General features: G+C 39.5%; 1 protein-coding gene across 1 annotated transcript; it reads right to left on the bottom strand.

Annotated features, from left to right (window-relative positions):
• Positions 1–573: 573 nt before the first annotated feature.
• LOC131233176 (probable ADP-ribosylation factor GTPase-activating protein AGD8) lies at positions 574–18,936 on the bottom strand. Its single transcript, XM_058229791.1, has 7 exons — positions 18,643–18,936; positions 18,377–18,495; positions 4,681–5,119; positions 4,231–4,491; positions 2,023–2,148; positions 1,111–1,212; positions 574–1,003 (listed from the first exon to the last, which is right to left on the bottom strand). The coding sequence occupies exons 1-7, from the start codon at positions 18,709–18,711 to the stop codon at positions 896–898; spliced, it is 1,224 nt and encodes a 407-aa protein (XP_058085774.1). The 5' UTR covers positions 18,712–18,936; the 3' UTR covers positions 574–895.
• Between the last annotated feature and the right edge of the window lie 683 nt (positions 18,937–19,619).

Here is a 19,619-nt window from a genome sequence, read left to right as displayed (position 1 = left end):
GATTGACGACATTTTAATTCCAAGACCCAGGCCTGAGTTCCGCACTGAATAAATGAATGCTGAGGCATTCTTAGTGTGGGGTTTGGCGACCCTGACCAGGTCTGAATCTGGCCCATTGTCGTCCTACTCAGTCACCCTGGCAGAGGGAATGGCCCCTGGCGATCTTAGCTACTGGGGCTGTGAGGCTTTGGTTCAGAGGGTAGGAGCTAAATTCCCATGGCACTGGTGCTTCTATTTAAGATGGATAACATGTGTAAACTCTACTTTCCATTCTCCTATGCTACACATTCTCCAACCCATGCACTGTAGATCTGTGAGCAAATGAGATCAGATTTGCGTCCTAAAAAAATTTAAATTTCTTATATGCAAATGGAACTATCAGTTGCATGTTAGTAGTGAAGTTAATTCCCACAAACCACTCTCTCACTCATGCCACTGTATTCTGAAACTCTGCTTACTTCAATGTCTTGGACACTTGCATTAACCCCTTGAATGAAAATAGGAAGAAGAACAAGAAAGGACAATGTACTATCAAACCCAAAACCATTCAATGTTCATCAGAGCTCCAACCCCTTCAAAACAAAGCAATCATATATTAAAACGACGGGAATGTGAACAGATGTAAGGGTGCACTCATAACAGTGTATATAGATACAAACTCCCGTGGGTTTGGAACACAAGTAATAGGGTTGGTAAAATACAGAACATATGCCCCATACACACAAACTGCCGACGTACAGCAACTAAGAAGTTTTAAGTTTATTTATCTTTGTTAAAAAAAAAATTTAGAGACCTATTAAGGAAGAAAGCAACCCTCTATGATGTGTGCAGAATTTTGGTATAGGGTTCAGTTCTTCAGCTTTCAACTCACACACCAGTTACAGGAGCGGCACCTTCACAGGATTCTATCTTGAAGATCCGTAATAAGGCTGGAAGCTAAAGAAGTCAGCTTCTTTCCAGTCTCCCCAGCAATGTTCTTAAGGGAAGAGATATCCTGTGATGCCTAGAAAAGAAATGGGAAACCCAAAGGTAGTAGCATGAAAATCCACAATGGTGAAGGTTCTATATAAAACAATTTCAAGCAAAAACATAAATGGGCCCTAGACATACCTGGAATTGGATTCGGTTAATTAGGTCGGCTGCAGTCAGGTCAAGTCCAGAATTGTCCATGTCATGGCCAAAAAGATCGGCGCTTGATATTGCTGTTGAACCCTTCAGAAAAAAAAAAAAGAAAAAAAAAAGAAAAAAGAAAAGAAGAAGAAGAAGCTTCATTTATGAATGTTTGAGAAGCCTTAAAAGGTAATCCTACATCCCCAACCCCCCCTCAATTTGCTTGTTCCACAGAGGGAAGTCATTCTCGTTTCATATAGTCACACTCCTAATTCTTAATTTGCCACTTTCTCAGAACGGTGATTATGCGTCAATCAGCAAAGACTTCGCTTACATTCAGAATTGGTTTTCTTGGTATAATTATTTAGAAGAATGCTACTTGCACACATATTCTGATGGGCAAACATGGTGGATGTGCAAGATCTGGACTGTCATCCAGAAAATGATATCATGGATGGGTCATGGTCCAAAAATCAGGCCAGTTGGGATCTGTTCTAATAGAAGAGTTGGGATTGTTTGATGGTCTGACTTTTAGTGTCAGCATATGGTAGGGCCACTGGATAACTGGTCCAAATCTTGTACAGTTCTGCCAGGTGCTCCCAAAGGAACTTGGTGCAACAAGTACATAGAATTAGCATTCCTCTATTACTTGCATACCCATTTACACAGTTTTCCTGCAGATTCATTATCCATCCAGACTTCTTTATTTATCTGCTCTTTTATGAACTTTAGGCGCATCACAATATGATCTGTAGTATTGACATATGCTTGTACGGACATGTCAATACATCTGGCTTTCCTGAAGCCACACAACACTTCATCACCTCACTTGGCACAGAACTAACATGGGTACCATTGTCCAGCTTACATAGCAAATAACTACTATAATCAAGAACTGCAATAACAACACACCGAAAACTTCTGCAGGGAGACTTGAGCATCCCTTTCGCCAGCTTTGTTCTGGTCACCAAAAAACTGGGATGATGAAATGGACTTTGCATTCAAGAACTTCTCTCTTGCTTCATTACTTTCCTGAATCTGATGAACAAAACAAGCGTGAACAGGAAATAAATGACATCAAAGCACATGGTATCACACATTCAGAGATAGCCAACCAGCAACTGTTGCATATATGAATTGCGACTTCATAAAGAACTAATCCACTATAACACGATGATTTGAAGATTCTACAGTACATGGTAGGAAAAATAAACAAATAAAAAATTTCGATGCAACATGAAAATATATTATGGGATTAGATCTGATGGGATCATGGGAACCATCACATCTCCTCCATGTGAAAGAGTAGAAACCATCAAGACTGAATAGGTCAAAACAACATCATGATCCATGACAGCACAGAAATTAAAGATTAGTATATAAAACCAGGTCTACTTCAGAAAGCAGATTCACCATGATCAGTGACAAGCAATCTATAAAGACAGGCGTCTGATACAAAAGGTACAGAAAACCAACTATTCCGAAAGCTATATCAATTGGCATGGCAAGTTGGTAACTTTTACTGAAAATTTTGTGAAGAGAAGTCATTCAACACATTTTTGGAGTGCAAATTATGGTGCGAGTTCTATGGGCCAGCACTTAAACTAACAGATGCATGTGATTCCAGGCTGCTTGGTACAGAAGAACAATCTGGAGGCTCATACCATTTTTTTTTGTTGTGACTAGAGGAATGCACCTCCAATTTTTAAGCAGCGGGAGCTAAAAGGGCATCTCCATTTCCTTCAAAAAAGAGTAAAAATCCATGATGTTGAAATTAGCATTTACTTGTTCTCTGTTATTTAGGCTATATGGCATATGAAATCCATACGTTCAAGTGAATTTTCCAAAAAGGATGAAAAACTTCATATAGGGATATTGAGGTTCATGAACAAAAGTGATCAGGAAGTTTCCCACATTTTTTTACATAGAAGGATGTCAGAAAAATTACGGAACAAAAGGAAAATGTTACAATCAGTACTTAATGATGAAGTAGGTCATGAAACTTGGTGATAACTGATACGCTTACCATCCCTGTCCGCCTGAAGAAAGGCAGCTTGGACTAAACAGCTATTTCTAAATTTCTAAAACCCTTACGCCCACTGCCCAAATCTAGGCATCTAAGTAGGATCAATCAAATTGACAAGTTAAAATAGTAGCCAATTATGTTTGCTCCAAGTGCCTGCCTTATCTACATAGCACAGTTGCACAGATCAAATTCAACGAGAATATGTCACATGAAGTGGGAGCCATTTCAGGTTCCGGGTAGGGATGATGTGGTTCTCAAAAAAATTGTGAAGGGAGAAAGCCTAAGAGCATATCAATAGATAAGAACAAGACATACATTTGATTTTAGTAAAATATGAAATTAAACTTATTAAATCAACTTCACCTGGCAGTGAATGAATAGTGATGCTTCAGCCAGCCCCAAGCTGAGGTAAAGGACGGTTGATGTCAGGTGGGCAGCAGGCAGCCAGTTGTTGAACTTTTTTTTTTTTTTTGAACATTGCCAGTTGTTGAACTTTGGCTATGCAAGAATGGCTGATCCAAATAGCTAAGACAAGACTACATAGATGTTGATGGTGAAAATTAACTTGTTCAATGCCTTTCTCTTATAGAGATGTAGCGCAACTACATTAAAAGAAGAAGAAGAAGAAGATGCAGAGCATCTACATTTGTAAACGATAACTGCAAAATAGTATGGAAATTGATCGAGATAAGGATGACTTCAATGGAGTCATATGGAATTGGGGTAGGAAGGGGAAGGGGACAGGAAGTGAAAACTTCCAAAGAAGATTGCTCCAAGGATATAACAAAAAAGTTGAGCCAGCAAAAGAGCTCCACAACAAATCTTCTATTCTTGTGTAGAAACCTAATATGCGCAAGAAACCTAACCCACCTCCAATGAATTTAGGAAACAACTTGACTGATAAAAATGATGGGAAAAAAAAAAAACCAAATATTCATAAATCACATCAGTCTCACTCACAAGTGGTTCAAATGATAAAAAGTACTTTAGCAATAAGGAAGAGACTGACAAGGTCTCTTATCTGGTCCAGCCCAGTTTCTAGACCACTAACTCAGATGATGCCCACAAATCAACACACCAAGCCTTTAGCTCACCTGTGTTTTGGAGGAACTGGAGCTTGCTTTCTTCGGAAATCCACTGTCCATTCCAAAATCTGCAAAGAAGCTCGAAGACTTTGGTGGCAAAACATGACCAATTACTTGTGCACCTCCAGAGTTGGTTTCAGCAGATTGGACATTCTCAACATATTCAAAGCGAGAAGGAGAAGATGAGTTGGGTATTGTTGTGGCATTAGATGTGGAGGTGATAGCAGGAGCTGGTTCTTCAGGCTTCTGGTCATAGAGACTTTCATTTGGCTGCGTACAAGAGGATCACTTATGTTAAGAAAAATGCTGTCACATCTACTTTGTGCAAATCAAATTATAACCATTAAAAGCACTTCTGAAATAGATTATTGAAAATCTTTTACAATCCTGCATTATATATTTTTATAGCAATTATTTGATTTGTAGAATTGCTTATATGTGCAGATGCATGCATTTTACCTTGGTAGTAAGCTTTCGGACACCAAGCCCTCCTGTCTTACTTCCAGTCTTCTTTGCACCAATGGGCTTTTTAATGGAACTGGTAAGAACTGAGTGAGTGGGAGCTTTAGGTGAACGAACGACTTCAGGAGTTTCTTGCCTATCCAATGAATTTTCCTTTGGTGCATCTGCAATCTTCACTTCTGGAATTCCATTAGCTGTAGGCGTTGACTTAGAAGCAACAGGTGATGAGGGTGAAACAATCTCTTCTGAAACACTTTTAGCAACTTCTTTGGAAAGCAGTTGCCTATACAAATCAGCAGCTCTTGATGTGTACTTTGCCTCAATTTTGCCTCCATCAGTCCATCCATGCTGCTTAAAGAAAACCTGTGCACGGTTGTTTCCCCCAAAACTCATCATCTTCAATTGCTCTGGACTCCATGAGTCTAGATTGGTAGATCTGGATGTCATGTGAAGAAGGTAAAAAAGAAAAGAAAAAGGAGAGCATTAGTTTAAGGAGTTGAAAAAGCTTCTCCAACAAATTATATTCAAGATTTATTAATGGAGAATAAATGGAAATGCTGAATTGTACTAATAGACAAGAAAATGATGGTTATTGAAGTTCTCACATATCAGAATTCAATATAATTAATGACACTTGAACTGTAAAGAATAAGCCAAGGGATAAAATAAAAGGAGTTAGCAATTAACATACAAGGACTTGTGATCTAACAACTTGCGAAAACATGCAACAGAGAAAGGTAAGGGCCTGTGGCAGTAATATTTATTATACGACTCGTGTAAAAGCAAAGGAAAAAGGGAAAAGATTACATGTAGTCGAATACATCAAGACACTTAGACATTCCAACCAACCAATAAGTACTGTCCATTAGGTCCAACGAAGTTTCTTTCTTTTTTTCTTTTTTCTTTTCTTTTTTTTTACGCTTTTTTTTTTTTTCTAACGGCAAGTCCAGTACGCATTTCATGGGCTACCATGCAACAAAAAAAAACACCCATTGGATGATTTGGCCCACCAGTAAGATACCCTTCTTTTTCATGGCCATCCATTTTCCAAGCCGTGAATGGGATGGTTACGAATTTCTGACAAACGCTGTTATCTAGGAACACAAGCAATCCATGATGAGCCCCAACAAATAAATGGCTCAAATTGTTGATTGGACCTATTTTATGTAAATGATCCAATGCAGTTAAAGTTGTTAAGTGCACCTACCCCTGTAGTGCCCGAATGCCTAGGTGCACATCAAGAGATGCCAGGCGCAAATTTTTAAAATTTTATATCATCAGTATTAATATTTAATTATTTATAGATGTAAGTTGATTTTTATTTTTTGAAACAATCATAGTTAAAAACAATCAACTCCTCTTTAGCACAAAACCCCATATCCCCAATTTTCCACAAATACCACAATTCGAAATACAATCCCAATTTCCATGATTCCTAATCCTAAATTTCCCTTTGCCAATCCAAAACCACAATTTTGCAAAATTCCAAAAATAAATAAATAATCCAAATCCTATTATCCAATTTCTCAAAATCCCCAAATCCTCTAAAGCTAAATTTCACAATTCCCCCCAAATCCTCAATTCACCTTCAATATCTTTTACAGCAACAAAAGAAGAAGAAGCTCATATTGCCTTCAATAAGTCCAATGTGATGATCACCTTAACACACTATAAGAAAAAGAAATCAAGAAGAAAAAGAAATGAGATAAGTTCTTGAAATTTAAGGGAACAATATCTCAAGCTTTAATCACATGAGAATTGTTGAATACGGCTACCCATAAGGGTACCTCATGTAAAAAGCCAAGAGTGCCCGCAGGCACGCCTAGGCACACACGAGTGCTAGGGGGCACTTGGTGCACACCTGAGGTACTGCCTCGCCCAGAGTTCAGGTGAGGCACAGCAGCCCAAAATGCCTATTTGTGCACCTGGAACACCTTTGACAAAACTGAAATGATCTTGACCAACAATTATAGCCTATTCATCAGATGGTTAGACTGGTCCAATGTGGGAGGATTTTGCATGATTGCCTATGAAATGCATGCTAGACCTAATTTACCGGAATGATCAATTCATGGAATGCCAAATCGGTTACGTATCGGCCGTATCGGCCGATACATAACGGTAATGGTGCGAACCGTTACCCGTTTCGGGGCCGAAACGGCCGATTCGATTTTTTGTACCCGTATCGGCCGATACGGGACCGATACGGGCGTAACGGGCCGTTACGGGGCGTAACGGGCCCGAAACGGTAACTTTTTTTTTAGCTCTGTTTTTGCTGTTTTTTTGAAACCTCTTGCTTCCAAACTGTTTCTAAGTCCTTCTACTACTAATTTCGACCAACCTTAGCTAGGTATTTGATAGAAAAACACATTATATTATAGATTTTTTTGAATCAAAGCTCGGTGGGCCATTTTTCAGAAATTCGTCAAAAATAGGTATTTATACTTTTTTTAATATATTTTGCTGTTTTAATCATGTCATATGATGTGTTAATCATAGTAGAACATGTTAATGTGCATTTTACAGATTTGGGGTGCCATTTAATAATTTTTTAATATTTTTTTCTATTTACGCATGAATTTTGGCCCCTTTTTTTAAAATTCGAAAAATCAGTTTTTAATGGTTGTTTTGCTGTTTTAATCATGCCATTTGATGTATTAATCATAGTAGAACATGTTAATATGCATTTTACAGATTTGGGGTGCCATTTTATATTTTTTTAATATTTTTTTCTATTTACGCATTTATTTTGGCCCTTTTTTGAAAATTCGAAAACCATTTTTAAATGATTCTTTTGCTGTTTTAATGATGTCATATGATGTGTTAATCATAGTAGAACATGTTAATGTGCATTTTACAGATTTGGGGTTCCATTTTATATATTTTTATATTTTTTTCTATTTACGCATTTATTTTGGCCCTTTTTTGAAAATTCGAAAAATCATTTTTAATGATTCTTTTGCTGTTTTAATGATGTCATACGATGTGTTAATCATAGTAGAACATGTTAATATGCATTTTACAGATTTGGGGTGCCATTTTATATTTTTTTAATATTTTTTTCTATTTACGCATTTATTTCGGCCCTTTTTTTGAAAATTCGAAAAATCATTTTTTAACGATTCTTTTGCTGTTTTAATGATGCCATATGATGTGTTAATCATAGTAGAACATGTTAATGTGCATTTTACATATTTGGGGTGCCATTTTATATATATTTTTTATTTTTTTCTATTTACGCATTTTTTTCGGCCCTTTTTTGAAAATTCAAAAAATCATTTTTAATGATTCTTTTGCTGTTTTAATGATGTCATATGATGTGTTAATCATAGTAGAACATGTTAATGTGCATTTTACATATTTGGGGTGCCATTTTATATTTTTTTCTATTTACGCATGAATTTTGGCCCTCAAAAATAATTGCAAACACCTAAATGTAAGATATTTTCATATTACAATCACGCTAATATATCTATCATTGATAGTAGATAGTTAGAAAATTAAATATATGAATTTTGTAGTCAAATTCAGGTTATCTGGTTCATAAATTCATCAGACAGTCCGATACAACTTCTCACTAAAGAGTGGACCGTTACACCACCATAAACATGTTCCAATTTATAAATGAATGCATATTTGGAATGCTTAGAATATTCCGGATTTAATCCATATTTTTCATATTTTTTTGGCAAAAAAAAAATTTTGCACCGTTACGGGCCGTTACGCCCCCGTATCACCGTTACGCCCCCGTATCCGTATTGGTTTTGGAGGTCACCGTTACGCCAACCGATACCGATACGGGACACCTTGGATCAATTGGACTGTCCAAGTGTCCAGATGAACTTGACTACAGCACTAGCTATGGCGTAGTCAACTGCAAACAGCCATTTCCTAATGTAGGCCCAACGCCCACCATGGGGCCCAGCATGTGCAGAGTTTTGGGTTGTTTTTTGTTAGTTTGAAGGCTTCAATTCAGAGACTAACATTTACTATTTTTAGAAGATAGGGGTGCCATTTCGAAGATATGGTCACTGATTTACTTTTACTATGTTAAGGTCATTACAATATAGGTAATTTTTTTTGCATAGAGTTGGTGCTATTTCGTGTGTTATTAGATTGATTTGGAATCAACGTAGTTGTTGGAAAATCTTAAATAAAGATTCATAAGAATTTTAGGCTGTCTTATAGGGTCTACAGAAAGGGGTTGTTCTAAGGATGTAGATGAGTCGCATTTTCTGAGTTTTATGAGTTTTTATTTAGGTACTTGTAACTGAAGAAGTTCAAATTTCAATAAAAGGCATTTAATTTATCCCTCTCTCCATTTGATATTCTTGTGGGCGTGTTTCTCATCCATTCTATTTGGGACAAAATCTCATCAAGTCTTGGTGATCATAAACAGATTTCGATTCTGCATCATCTCAATATGGCTTCAAAGTGGATGACAGATGAAGAGTTTGCACAAGTAACTCAGCTGATTCGCAAATCACAAAGCAAGTAGATCAATTCATGCATACAGTAGGTACTGCCTCTAATCAAGTGAGAGAGCTCCGGCTTGGATGTAATTCGGAAACTGAAGTTGGAGCAACAGGACATGTAGGGCTAGTTCCCCACTAAGGTCCTAACCAACGACAAGCAACCCTAGCCTTTTGTTGGAATGTGAGAGAGCCCTGAATTAATGTAGAAACTGGAATTCCAGTCTTTTGCAAATTGACGATTTCATCAACTGACAAAGGTGGAAAAAGTGTTGGAGTACGAGGAAATAATGGACAATGAGAGTGTTAAATTAATTGCCATGACGTTTTCCAATCACGCATTAGCATGGTGGGATGATCTTTAAGTTGAACAAGTCCGTCAAAAGGAGATAATTAATTTGAAACTTGAGCGACAATTTGATAACCAGGAGGACCATCATCAACGATGGGGAAGCAAGCTAACCTGCCATGTAGGACCTCTCATAGGTCGAAGGATAGCAGGCCAACATCCATCAACCTTTTGAGTTGAATTGAGAAAATTTGGCCCCAAGCAGTCTGGCCTGGGCGCAACCAATTGTTTCAGGCTCAGGCTTGAGCCTCCAACCGCTATATTGATCTGTCAGGCTTGGGAAGGGCTTGGGACAGCCTTGGCATTATAGTGTCAGACCAGCCAGGCATAGCCTGGCCCAGCCCAAACCCAGCTTACTGCCACCCTTATTTGTAGGCAACAAAATGAAAGGTTAGGGACATCCGATCAAGGGATTTTTGTAGAATGGTCCATCCATGGTGGGATTTAACAGACTGATGTTTTGGATTACCTAATGGCCTGGTTGCCAAAACTGAAACTCGAACTATATTGTCCAAAGCCTCGGGTCAATAATCATATGGTCCTCTTTTGCATTCCTGAGAGAACAGCAAGCCATGGTCAATTAAGTGAGCAAATGAAAGTCTCGAACTGCAAAAACAGTTAGTGAGCAGCAATCGTTTTTGTACTACTGTATTTTCATGCAATCTATGTGGAGCAAGGACATAGAAAGTGTAAAAGGTTGGAGCAGTTTTTGAGCTATGCCTTTGCCTCTTTTTGGTTTTTCTAGAGTAGATGGATGCCGAGAAATATTTCTCAATCTGTGCCTTTGCCTCTCTCAGATTTTCCCTAGAGCAGTTGGAGAAAAGGATGAGCGTCATGCTGTTGGGAAGTCCTGGAGAACATAAGACTCTTCCGGACCACAGGCGCTTTACCTCCACTTTGTTCAAGTCTCCCTACAAATTCAGGAGCAAAATACATGAATTTGTTAACCCAATACCACCACCAACTGGTTCAACTAGGACCAAGCCCAAATTATCTAATAATTCTTATCAATGTCAGCTTAAGTACCCAAAAGCAATGTTTTTTCCACGAACCACATAATCTTTGGATCCTTGAACAACCCCAGCCACTAGGTTCCACTAACAAGGCAACTCTTGCATGGAAAAACGTTGAAACTCTTTTCTGGCTATTGCCCAACTGCTTATAGCGATATCAATGCTCTTAATTAACTTCCAAAAGGTTGCACTTTTCTTACTAAAAGCTTTGTCATTTCTCTTTCTACACATTATGATGCAAATGGTAGTCCTATGAAGCTTCTACACCTTATCCCCAAAGAAGAACATGACAGACCTTCACTCAAATGTTTAATCTTTACCCAGGAAAGCCAAATTGACTAAAAGATCGAGAAAACACAACACCTGGTCCTTCGTGGTACAATGAAGGAAAAGATGGTTTACCACCATTCCTTCCTCTTTTCAACACACGGTGCATTATTCGCAAGTCAATATACTCTTTCTTTAGGGCCTGTTCGTTTTCTCATTTACGGGGTAAATAAGCTGTAAATTTATTATTTACATCTGTATTTAAGTTTTGCAGCCACCCATTGATGTTGATGGGAAGCCTGTTTGAAAAGCTTCCGCATTTGAACTGGGTAAAGGAAACCTTTTCTCGTTAAATCTGTGGGGCCCACTGTTATGTATGTGTTTGATCCATGCTGTCCATCCATTTTTCCCACTCATTTTATGGCATGAGCCCAAAAAATGAGATAGATCCAATACTCAAGCACCATAGGAGACAAGGAATTGAAAGTTTATTGTTCATTTCTTCTTTGGGGCCACAAAAGTTTTGGATCAAGTTGATATTTGTGTTTCTCTTCATCCATGTATGTGTGACGCCATGAACAGGTTGGATGACAAGTACACATCCCTGTGGGCCCTTGGCTCATTTTTACTTTCAATGGTAGGCATTCAATTTTCTCTGTTTCCTGTGGTGTGGTCCACTTGAACTTTGTATTTGCTTCATTTTTTGGCTCATGCCCAAAAATGGACACGTAGAACAGATGGACGGCATGGATCAGACACATGCATAACAATGGGCCCCACAAATAATACCACCATAATTTCAACCCCTTTACCCACAATTTCCGCCATGGTTTTCGAGGTCAAATTACACCATAAATCACTTCTTTTTTTTCAAAACAAGCGTAAAAAACAATAATGACTTATTTACACTTCATTTACCATGGAATTGAGAAAACAAACAGGCCCTTAGTGATCGCATATGTGGATTTAGATCTCGGAGTAGGCTGAGGATTTCCACCAATGGCAAAGACCAAACAGGCAAAAAAAAAAAACCATCAGCATGAAAACAATCCTCTAACATCCCACACACACACACACTCTCATTGGAATTTCATCACACTTCAAGTACCTGTTGAAGACAAGCTTCCAAACTACTGTTATCCCCCATCTATCAAAGCACTCATGATACAGCCTGGCAAGAAGTTGATTTTTATCTACAATTACCCAACTATGTACTAAGAAAGGTGATTTTCCTCCCTCCTTCCCAATCGAACAAAAACAATAAAAAATAGAATTCTCTTCTAACAACTTCTATAACTTGGGACTCTATCTAAAGCAATATTAATCTATATAAGACTTGTAGCTAAAGAAATACTAATGTATATAAGACTCTTATCTAACAACTCTCTTAATATAGTTAGGACTCTATCTAAGGGATCTCTCCGTAGAAATCATTATTGACATGTGGCATTAGGCATCATAACAATACACCACCTCAAATTGCAACTTGTCCTTAAGTTGCAAAAGCTGAAATACGAGCAATAAAGTCATTGTATATCTCCCACGTGGCATCTTCTTCTAGTAATCCTTCACATTGCACAAGTACCTTGGCAACGATGTGATTCTTATGCTCGAGGATTCATCAATCAAGTATCTTGTAAGGAGTCCATGTAGTAGCACCAAGATTAGAAATTGGAGGGAGTGTGATCAGAGAAGGGATATTAGACCCCAATTTCTTTTTTAGGACCGACACATGAAACACTAGATGAATCTTGGACTGTGGAGGCAATGCGAGTTTATAAGCAACTGGTCCTACACGTGCCAAGATTACAAAAAGACCATAGAACTAGGGAGATAATTTATGTGGCCCATGGTCTCCCATAGAGCATTGTCGATAATGTTGGAGAGGTAGAAATAACCAATCGCCAATATCAAAACTATGCTCTGTGCACCGGCAATTTGCATATATCTTCATGCAATTTTGAGCTAACTATATATTATCTTTGAGTACTCATAGGATAAAGTCACGATCACATAAGGTAGAGTCTACAGCATGCACACTTGTAGAGCCCGACACATAAGTTTCAATGGATGGAGGAAGGTGTCCATATACGGGTGACATTTTAACAGAGCTATGGAAAGAGTTGTTGTTCCAATACTCCACTCAAGGAGGCCATTGAACCCAATGATGTGGGCGATGATTGGCAAAACAACAGAGGTATTGTTCAATAGATCTATCCACCACTTTAGTCTGCCCATCTGACTGATGATGGTAGGGGTATTGTGGCTAGAGTTGGGCAGAAATAGGACCGATCTGACGGATCCAACCTGATCCAAACCGAACCAAACCGAAGGCTAGGATCAGGTCGGATCGAGTTGGCCCAGTCAGATCCGACCATTGATCGGATCGAGTTTGGATCAATGGTCAATCCGGACCGATCCGATCCGGAACGGGTGTATATAAGTAATTTTTATTTAAAAAACTTTTCACTTTTTACCTACCCGGCTACCCGCACCCGACATCCCTCTCGAACCCTAAAAACCCCCTTTCTCTTTCTCCACCCGAATGAGAGCCGCGCCATCTCGATCCGGCCATTGAGCAACCCGGCCCACTCATCATCACCGTTTATCATCTCCATTGATCAAGTAGGTACCCTGGTTTCAATTTTTATTTACTTTTTTTTTATATAAATTTTATCTTCTATTTTGGAGTATTTTGGAGCAGTGTGCCCCCAACGCACCCATCTCTCCTCCTTTCTCTCCCTCTTTCTCTCCCGATTTCCTCCTCTCCTTCTTTCTCTCCTCCTTTCTTTCCTTCTCTCTCCTGATCTTGATTCAGCCTAGTTCGAATCGACTGGATAGACTCAACTCGATCTGACTCAGTTCAGTTTCCCTGACCGAGTCGGACACGGTTCGGGTCAGGCCAGCAAGGATTCGGATCGGATCGAGTCAGCCCTACTGGACTCGGTCCCGGATCGAATCAAGCTCGGGTCAGGTTCTTGGAAAAATCGGATCGAGTCGAGTTGGACCCAATCCGGTCCGACTCAACTCGATGCCCACCTCTAGTTGTGGCACAATTGAGTGTCTTGTTGAGCAAAAAATGCATCCCAGATTGACTGATAAAAATGGGGTCCCTATCATTGACAAATGGCCGTGGCATTCCATGCAACTTTGTCACGTCACAAACAAAAATACCTGCAAAAGGTAGAAGTAGTGTACGAGTGAGCGAATGTCAAGAAATGAGCGTACTTGTTGAAACGAACTACCACAACCATTATGGATGTTTTATGCTTAGGAGGAAGCCCATCGATGAAGTCCATTGATAGATCCGCCCACACCTCTAAGGGAATAGGCAGCGGTTGCAATAAGTTGTGGGAGGGGCGATGGTCTCATATTTTATATGCTAATAGGTGCAACATTCAGCCACGTCTTTTCGACTAGCCCATTTAATTCCTTTCCAATAAAAAATGGTCAATATTCATTTGTAAGTCGGCAAAAATCCGGAGTGACCCCCTATTGAGGAAGCATGGAATTCGTGAAAATTCTTACTGCACCAACCGAAGTTAGCAGGAACAACAATTCAACCCTAATAACATAAAGTGTCATTATCTAGAGAATAGTGAGGGATGGTTGTAAGGTTAAGACGTAATTTATCGCGGATGGTGAAAAGATCCAGATCTTGGGAATAATCGGCTACAATATTTGAAAGAGTTAAGAATATAGGTTGCGGCACCATGTGAAATTCAACATATTCACTTTGACGATAGAGAGCGTCAGTTGCAATATTTTCCTTATTGGGACGGTAGACTATTTCATAGTCGTAACCAATCAATTTGGTGAGCCACTTCGGCTACTCCAAGGTCGTTAATTGTTGCTCCGTAAAATACTTAAGGGTCCAATGATCCGTAAGGATTTTGAAATGGCACCCCAACAAGTATGGCCTCCACTTTGAAATGGAAAATATAATTGCTAGCATCTCTGTCATAAATGGATAAGGTAAGGTGGTGGCTTGATAATGCTTCGCTGAGGCAAGCCAAAGGGCGGCCATTTTGCATGAGGACGACTCCAATGCCAGATCCTGAGGCATCACACTCAAGAACGAATTCTTGAGAGAAATTTGGTAAAGCTAAGACGGGTGGTGGTAAGTGCCTTTTTTAGAGTTTTGAAAGCAATCTCAGCCTCAGGTGACTAGTGAAATGAATCCTTGCAAATCATACTTGTTAATGGTGCTACAATTTTTCCATAGTCCCTAACAAATTTGCAATAATATCAAGTTAGGCCCAGAAAACCACAAAGTGCTTTAAGAGGGGTCAGTTTCAGCCATAGCAGAATTCTTTCGATCTTTGAGGGATCGACCTTAACACCATCACTAGAAATAACATGCCCAAGATACTCAACCAATATCCGAGCGAACAAGCACTTGTTGTGCTCAACAAAAAGTTTATTGGAGTGAATGAGCTGAAAAACTAACATGAGGTGATCCAGATGATCTTTAAAACTATTGCTATAGACAAGTGTATCATCAAAAAATACCAAAACAAAGTGTCGCAAAAAGAGTCTAAATATTTCATTCATAAGGCTCCAAAAAGTTGTTGGGGCATTTAACAAGCCAAAGGGCATAACGAAGAACTCATAGTGGCCCTCATGTGTTCAAAAAGCCATCTTTGTATGTTGGTTTCAGCCACCTGAATCTAATGGTAGCCTGAGCGCAAATCAAGTGTAGAAAAATTAGTAGTCCCATGTAGCTCGTCCAATAGTTCATCAATAGTCGGAATAGGGTAATGATCCTTCACCATAATTTCATTAAGGGCATGGTAGTCTATACACACGCACTAGAATCCATCTTTTTTCTTGGCAAGTAAAACAAGAGAAGAAAATAGACTAGTACTAGGTCAGAAAATACCTAAAATGCGCATTTCATGTACTAACTTCTTAATCTCATTTTTTGTTTTTGGAAATGAGGGTGGTAGTATGGTCTGACATTTGTAAGTGCACTGCCTGGGAGAAGTGGAATGCAATGATCATGACTTCTGGATGGTGGAAGCCCTCGCGGTTCAACAAATATATCATCAAACTGCCAAAGTAAGGAAACAATGGATGGATGCATAGGGTTATCAAGTTTTGCTTTAGATTGTAACAAGTACACAAAAAGGCATTGGCGCTGCTGAGAGAAAAGCCAATGAAATTCGCTCAAGTCCTTGACAGTATTGAAAACGGAAGCGATGCTAGTTAATTGGATTGATTCCTTTCCCAAGTGAAATTGCATCGTTAGATTCCTAAAATTCCAATTAATAGTTGTAAGTGACTTGAGCTATTTGGCCCCCAGAACTACATCATAACCGTAAATGAGTAAGAGGAAAAAGTTGTTGGTAAATTTATAACCTTGTACGGACAAGGTGATATTATGGCTATGTCCCGAACTGTGCACGACACTACCATTAGCAACAGTAATCTTAATGGGATCAATCCAACTTACTAAAAACCCGCATTGCTTGGCTACAGTCGGATGCAAGAAATTATGGGTGGTGTCAAAGTCAACCAGTATCGTCATTGGCCATTTCTTAATATGTCTGGAAAGCCGCATTGTGTCAAAATTTTGAGTACCAATAAAAGCGTTTAGAGAAATTTCCATCATGAAAGCATCATGGTCCTCTAACCCAGGCTTGGATTCCGAATTGTCAAATGCTTCTAGTAGCAACAACTAAGGACATTTGCAATGGTGCCATGGTCAGAACTGCTCATTGTAGTTAAAACACAATCTATTCTCTTTGCGTTCCTGTTGTTCAACCAAGCTCAATCGATGGACATCAAGAGATATGTTAAGAGGCTTGGAAGCTAATTGGGGTGTTGGAAGAGGAAGCTTGGAGGATGGCATAGGTGGGGCGTGATTAGTGGACGGTTGAGGAGGTGAAGGTGGTAAGGAACGCAGAGGTTGTGCTCGGAGTGGTGATCGTCAATTAACGGAAGGAACGATTGCAGCAATAGCCTCCTCTTGGCGCCTAGCCACGACGTAGGCATGATGAAGTGAGATTGGATTAATGAGCTTGACGCCGTGTTTGATATCCTTGTTAAGCTCTGAAATAAAACAACGAATAAGGAAGGCTTCAGGTAAAATTTGGGACCTATTAGCCAGACTTCGAACTTAGCCCGATAATCATGTGCCGTTGTTGTTTGTCGGAGCTTAGCTAATGACCCTTCTGGGTCCTCATCTTCAAGAATGCCAAAGCAACTACACAGGGCTTGAACGAACACACCCCAAGTAGGATGCCCAATGGTCATGCTTAACCATTGATACCAAGGTATGGCACCTGTCAAATGGACCAAAGCCACATCGACCAAGTGATCCTTGTGTATGCCATTAAGGCAATGGAACTGTTGGGCACGATAAATCCACCCAACAGGATCGGTGCTGTCGAAAGTAGCAAAATCAAGGCAGCTTGGACGCACTTGAAAAGCTGAAAATTGAGCAAGGGGTAGCGGGGGACGATTATCAGGATGTGGACGATGGGATGGGCCTCACTCAGGAGCAAATGGTGGCACACCTTGATCAGGAACAGGTAGTGGCACACCTCGATCAAGAACAAGTAATGACATGCCGCAATTGGGAGCAGGTGATGGCACTTATAGCTTTGTAGCTAGGGTCTCTTGGATCTTCAATACAACTTCGGTTATAGATTGGTGACTCTGCCATGGGTAGCAGCAAAATCATTCTGAATATTATCAATATCATTGTTAACTAGGACGTTGTATCCTTCAAAAGAAGACATGGCCGCAGATGAGGAGGCTCTGATACCAAAATGATAGAGCCTTGCAAGAAGTTGATTTTTATCTACAACTACCCAACTACATACTTCCTTCCTCCTTCCCGATCAAACAAAAACAATTATAAATGGAATTCTCCTCTAACAACTTCTATAACTTGGACTCTATCTAAAGCAATGCTGATCTATATAAGACTCTTATCTAAAGCAATACTGATGTATATAAAACTCTTATCTAACAACTCTCTTAATATAGTTAGGACTCCATCTAAGGATCTCTCCATAGAGATCATTATGGACACGTGGCATTGGGCATCATAACAACTCACCACAACAATCACTATCCTATCCACAAATCTACAGAGGCTCAGAAATATAATAAAAAGAACTTTCTCCTCCACCACACGTCTTCCCAGAGCCAAATTCCAATCGCCCCAACTACCCAAAGGCCATCCAAAACTCTCCTACTGCTTTACACAACAGCCAAAACCGAACAATAGGTGGTTTATGTTGCTGCACGTTAGTTGAACAAATTCCCAACTTCAAGTAAATAAAAATTTGCATTAGTTCAATCAAAATCAGGAAATTAATATCACGCCGCATGTTATAAAAAAAGATAATAACATGAGAATATACATAGAATACATTTTTAAAAAGGATAAAATAAAGCAAATATAATAAGTTCCAGAAATGATCTATTAAAATTAGGGTTTGCAGACAAAAATTGATATTTGAGAGAAACTGCTCGAATTATCGACAAAGAAAATGCTCCTTTCATTCATACATCATCGAATCATCGTCACCCGAACAAAATCCCTAACGTTTTCGGAACCGAAGAAATGCGACTGGTACCTTACGAAACTGATGTGGACGCCGAGGCTGCGATGAACAGCAGAGCAGTCGATGCAGAGGAAGATCCCGTACGTGACAGACGCCCACGTCGGATTCCTCGCATTGCAATCGAAGCATATCTGGGAAACGGAGAATCGAAGGGAAGGAACGGTGAGATCTGGTGAAATCCGTTCAGATCTAGGACTTCAAAGGCCGAATCTTCAAAAATCTAAGCGATTCGGAGCAGAGAAAAAGAAAACAAGGATGAAATATGAATTTGGGAATACCTTGTTCTCGGACTTGGATTTGAGTTTCCTGAAAACGGCGTTTTTGTCGGTGAAGCTTTCGGAAGCCATGTCTGCGAGAGAAAGAGAGTATCCCAAGAGGAGGAAAGTGGAATTTTGTAACGGAAAATCCCTCCTCAGAGGAAAAGCGACCGGAAATGCAAACAAGGGCTCTCTGCAATGCTCCCTCGCGTTTTCGGCCGACGGAAATCCTCCGAGAGGTCAGCGAAGTCTACTCTCACCGGTAGGATTTGGATACTCTCTCGACCCTGCGTGTGATATTGCTGTTCATCACATCAGGTGAGGGGAGTTACTTGATACTCCGGGTGCGTATGAAGCCTGATACTCAGGCACTGGGAGTAAACCAACTAAATTGAGGAGCCCAATGTCTCCAAGTGGCAGTCCCAAATTCGAATACGTGGGCGCGGCTTCAGTGGATCCCCGACTGCGGGTCCCACCTTGATGTATGCGCCTTACATCCACGCCGTCCGTACTTTTTCCATCTTGCTTTATCTAAAAAATGAAGCAAATCCAAATCTAAGGTAGACCATACCACATGAAAAATGGTGATAGAAGACCGACCACTATAAACTTCTTAATGGCCACCAGAATGTTTATTTGCCATCCAACCTGTTGATTAGGTCACCAAGACTTGCATGAAAGGACAACACACATATCAGCTTGATCCAACAAGTTTTTAATGGCCAATCACCATTATTTCCTGTGGTGTATTCCACCTGAGATTTCAATCTGCATCATTTTTTAAATCATGACCTAAAATGAATGGATGGACTGCATGGATGTAAGGTACATACACCAAGTTGAGCCCCACAGTCAAGGATCCAATTAAGGTCGCGCAGACGGGTTGAATAATCCTAACCTCTTATTAATGGATTTTTTATTTTTATTATTATTATTATTATCATTATTATTTTGAAACCAACCGTTGAATATTATTGATGCTTAATGGTCCATCATAT

Source organism: Magnolia sinica, chromosome 18 (genome assembly GCF_029962835.1).
Source record: "Magnolia sinica isolate HGM2019 chromosome 18, MsV1, whole genome shotgun sequence".
NCBI classification, from domain to species: Eukaryota; Viridiplantae; Streptophyta; class Magnoliopsida; order Magnoliales; family Magnoliaceae; genus Magnolia; species Magnolia sinica.
Note: the sequence above shows the minus strand (reverse complement) of the source record. Positions and strands in the feature narration are given on the sequence as shown.

Coding starts and splice junctions, on each gene's coding strand:
- LOC131233176 (XM_058229791.1), bottom strand. CDS start 18,711: ATGGCTTCCGAAAGCTTCACCGACAAAAACGCCGTTTTCAGGAAACTC. Junction 5,120..18,376: donor GTCCACATCAGTTTCGTAAG/GTACCAGTCGCA, acceptor CATGACATCCAG/ATCTACCAATCTAGACTCAT. Junction 1,213..2,022: donor TCTCCCTGCAGAAGTTTTCG/GTGTGTTGTTAT, acceptor TTTTTTCTGAAG/GGTTCAACAGCAATATCAAG.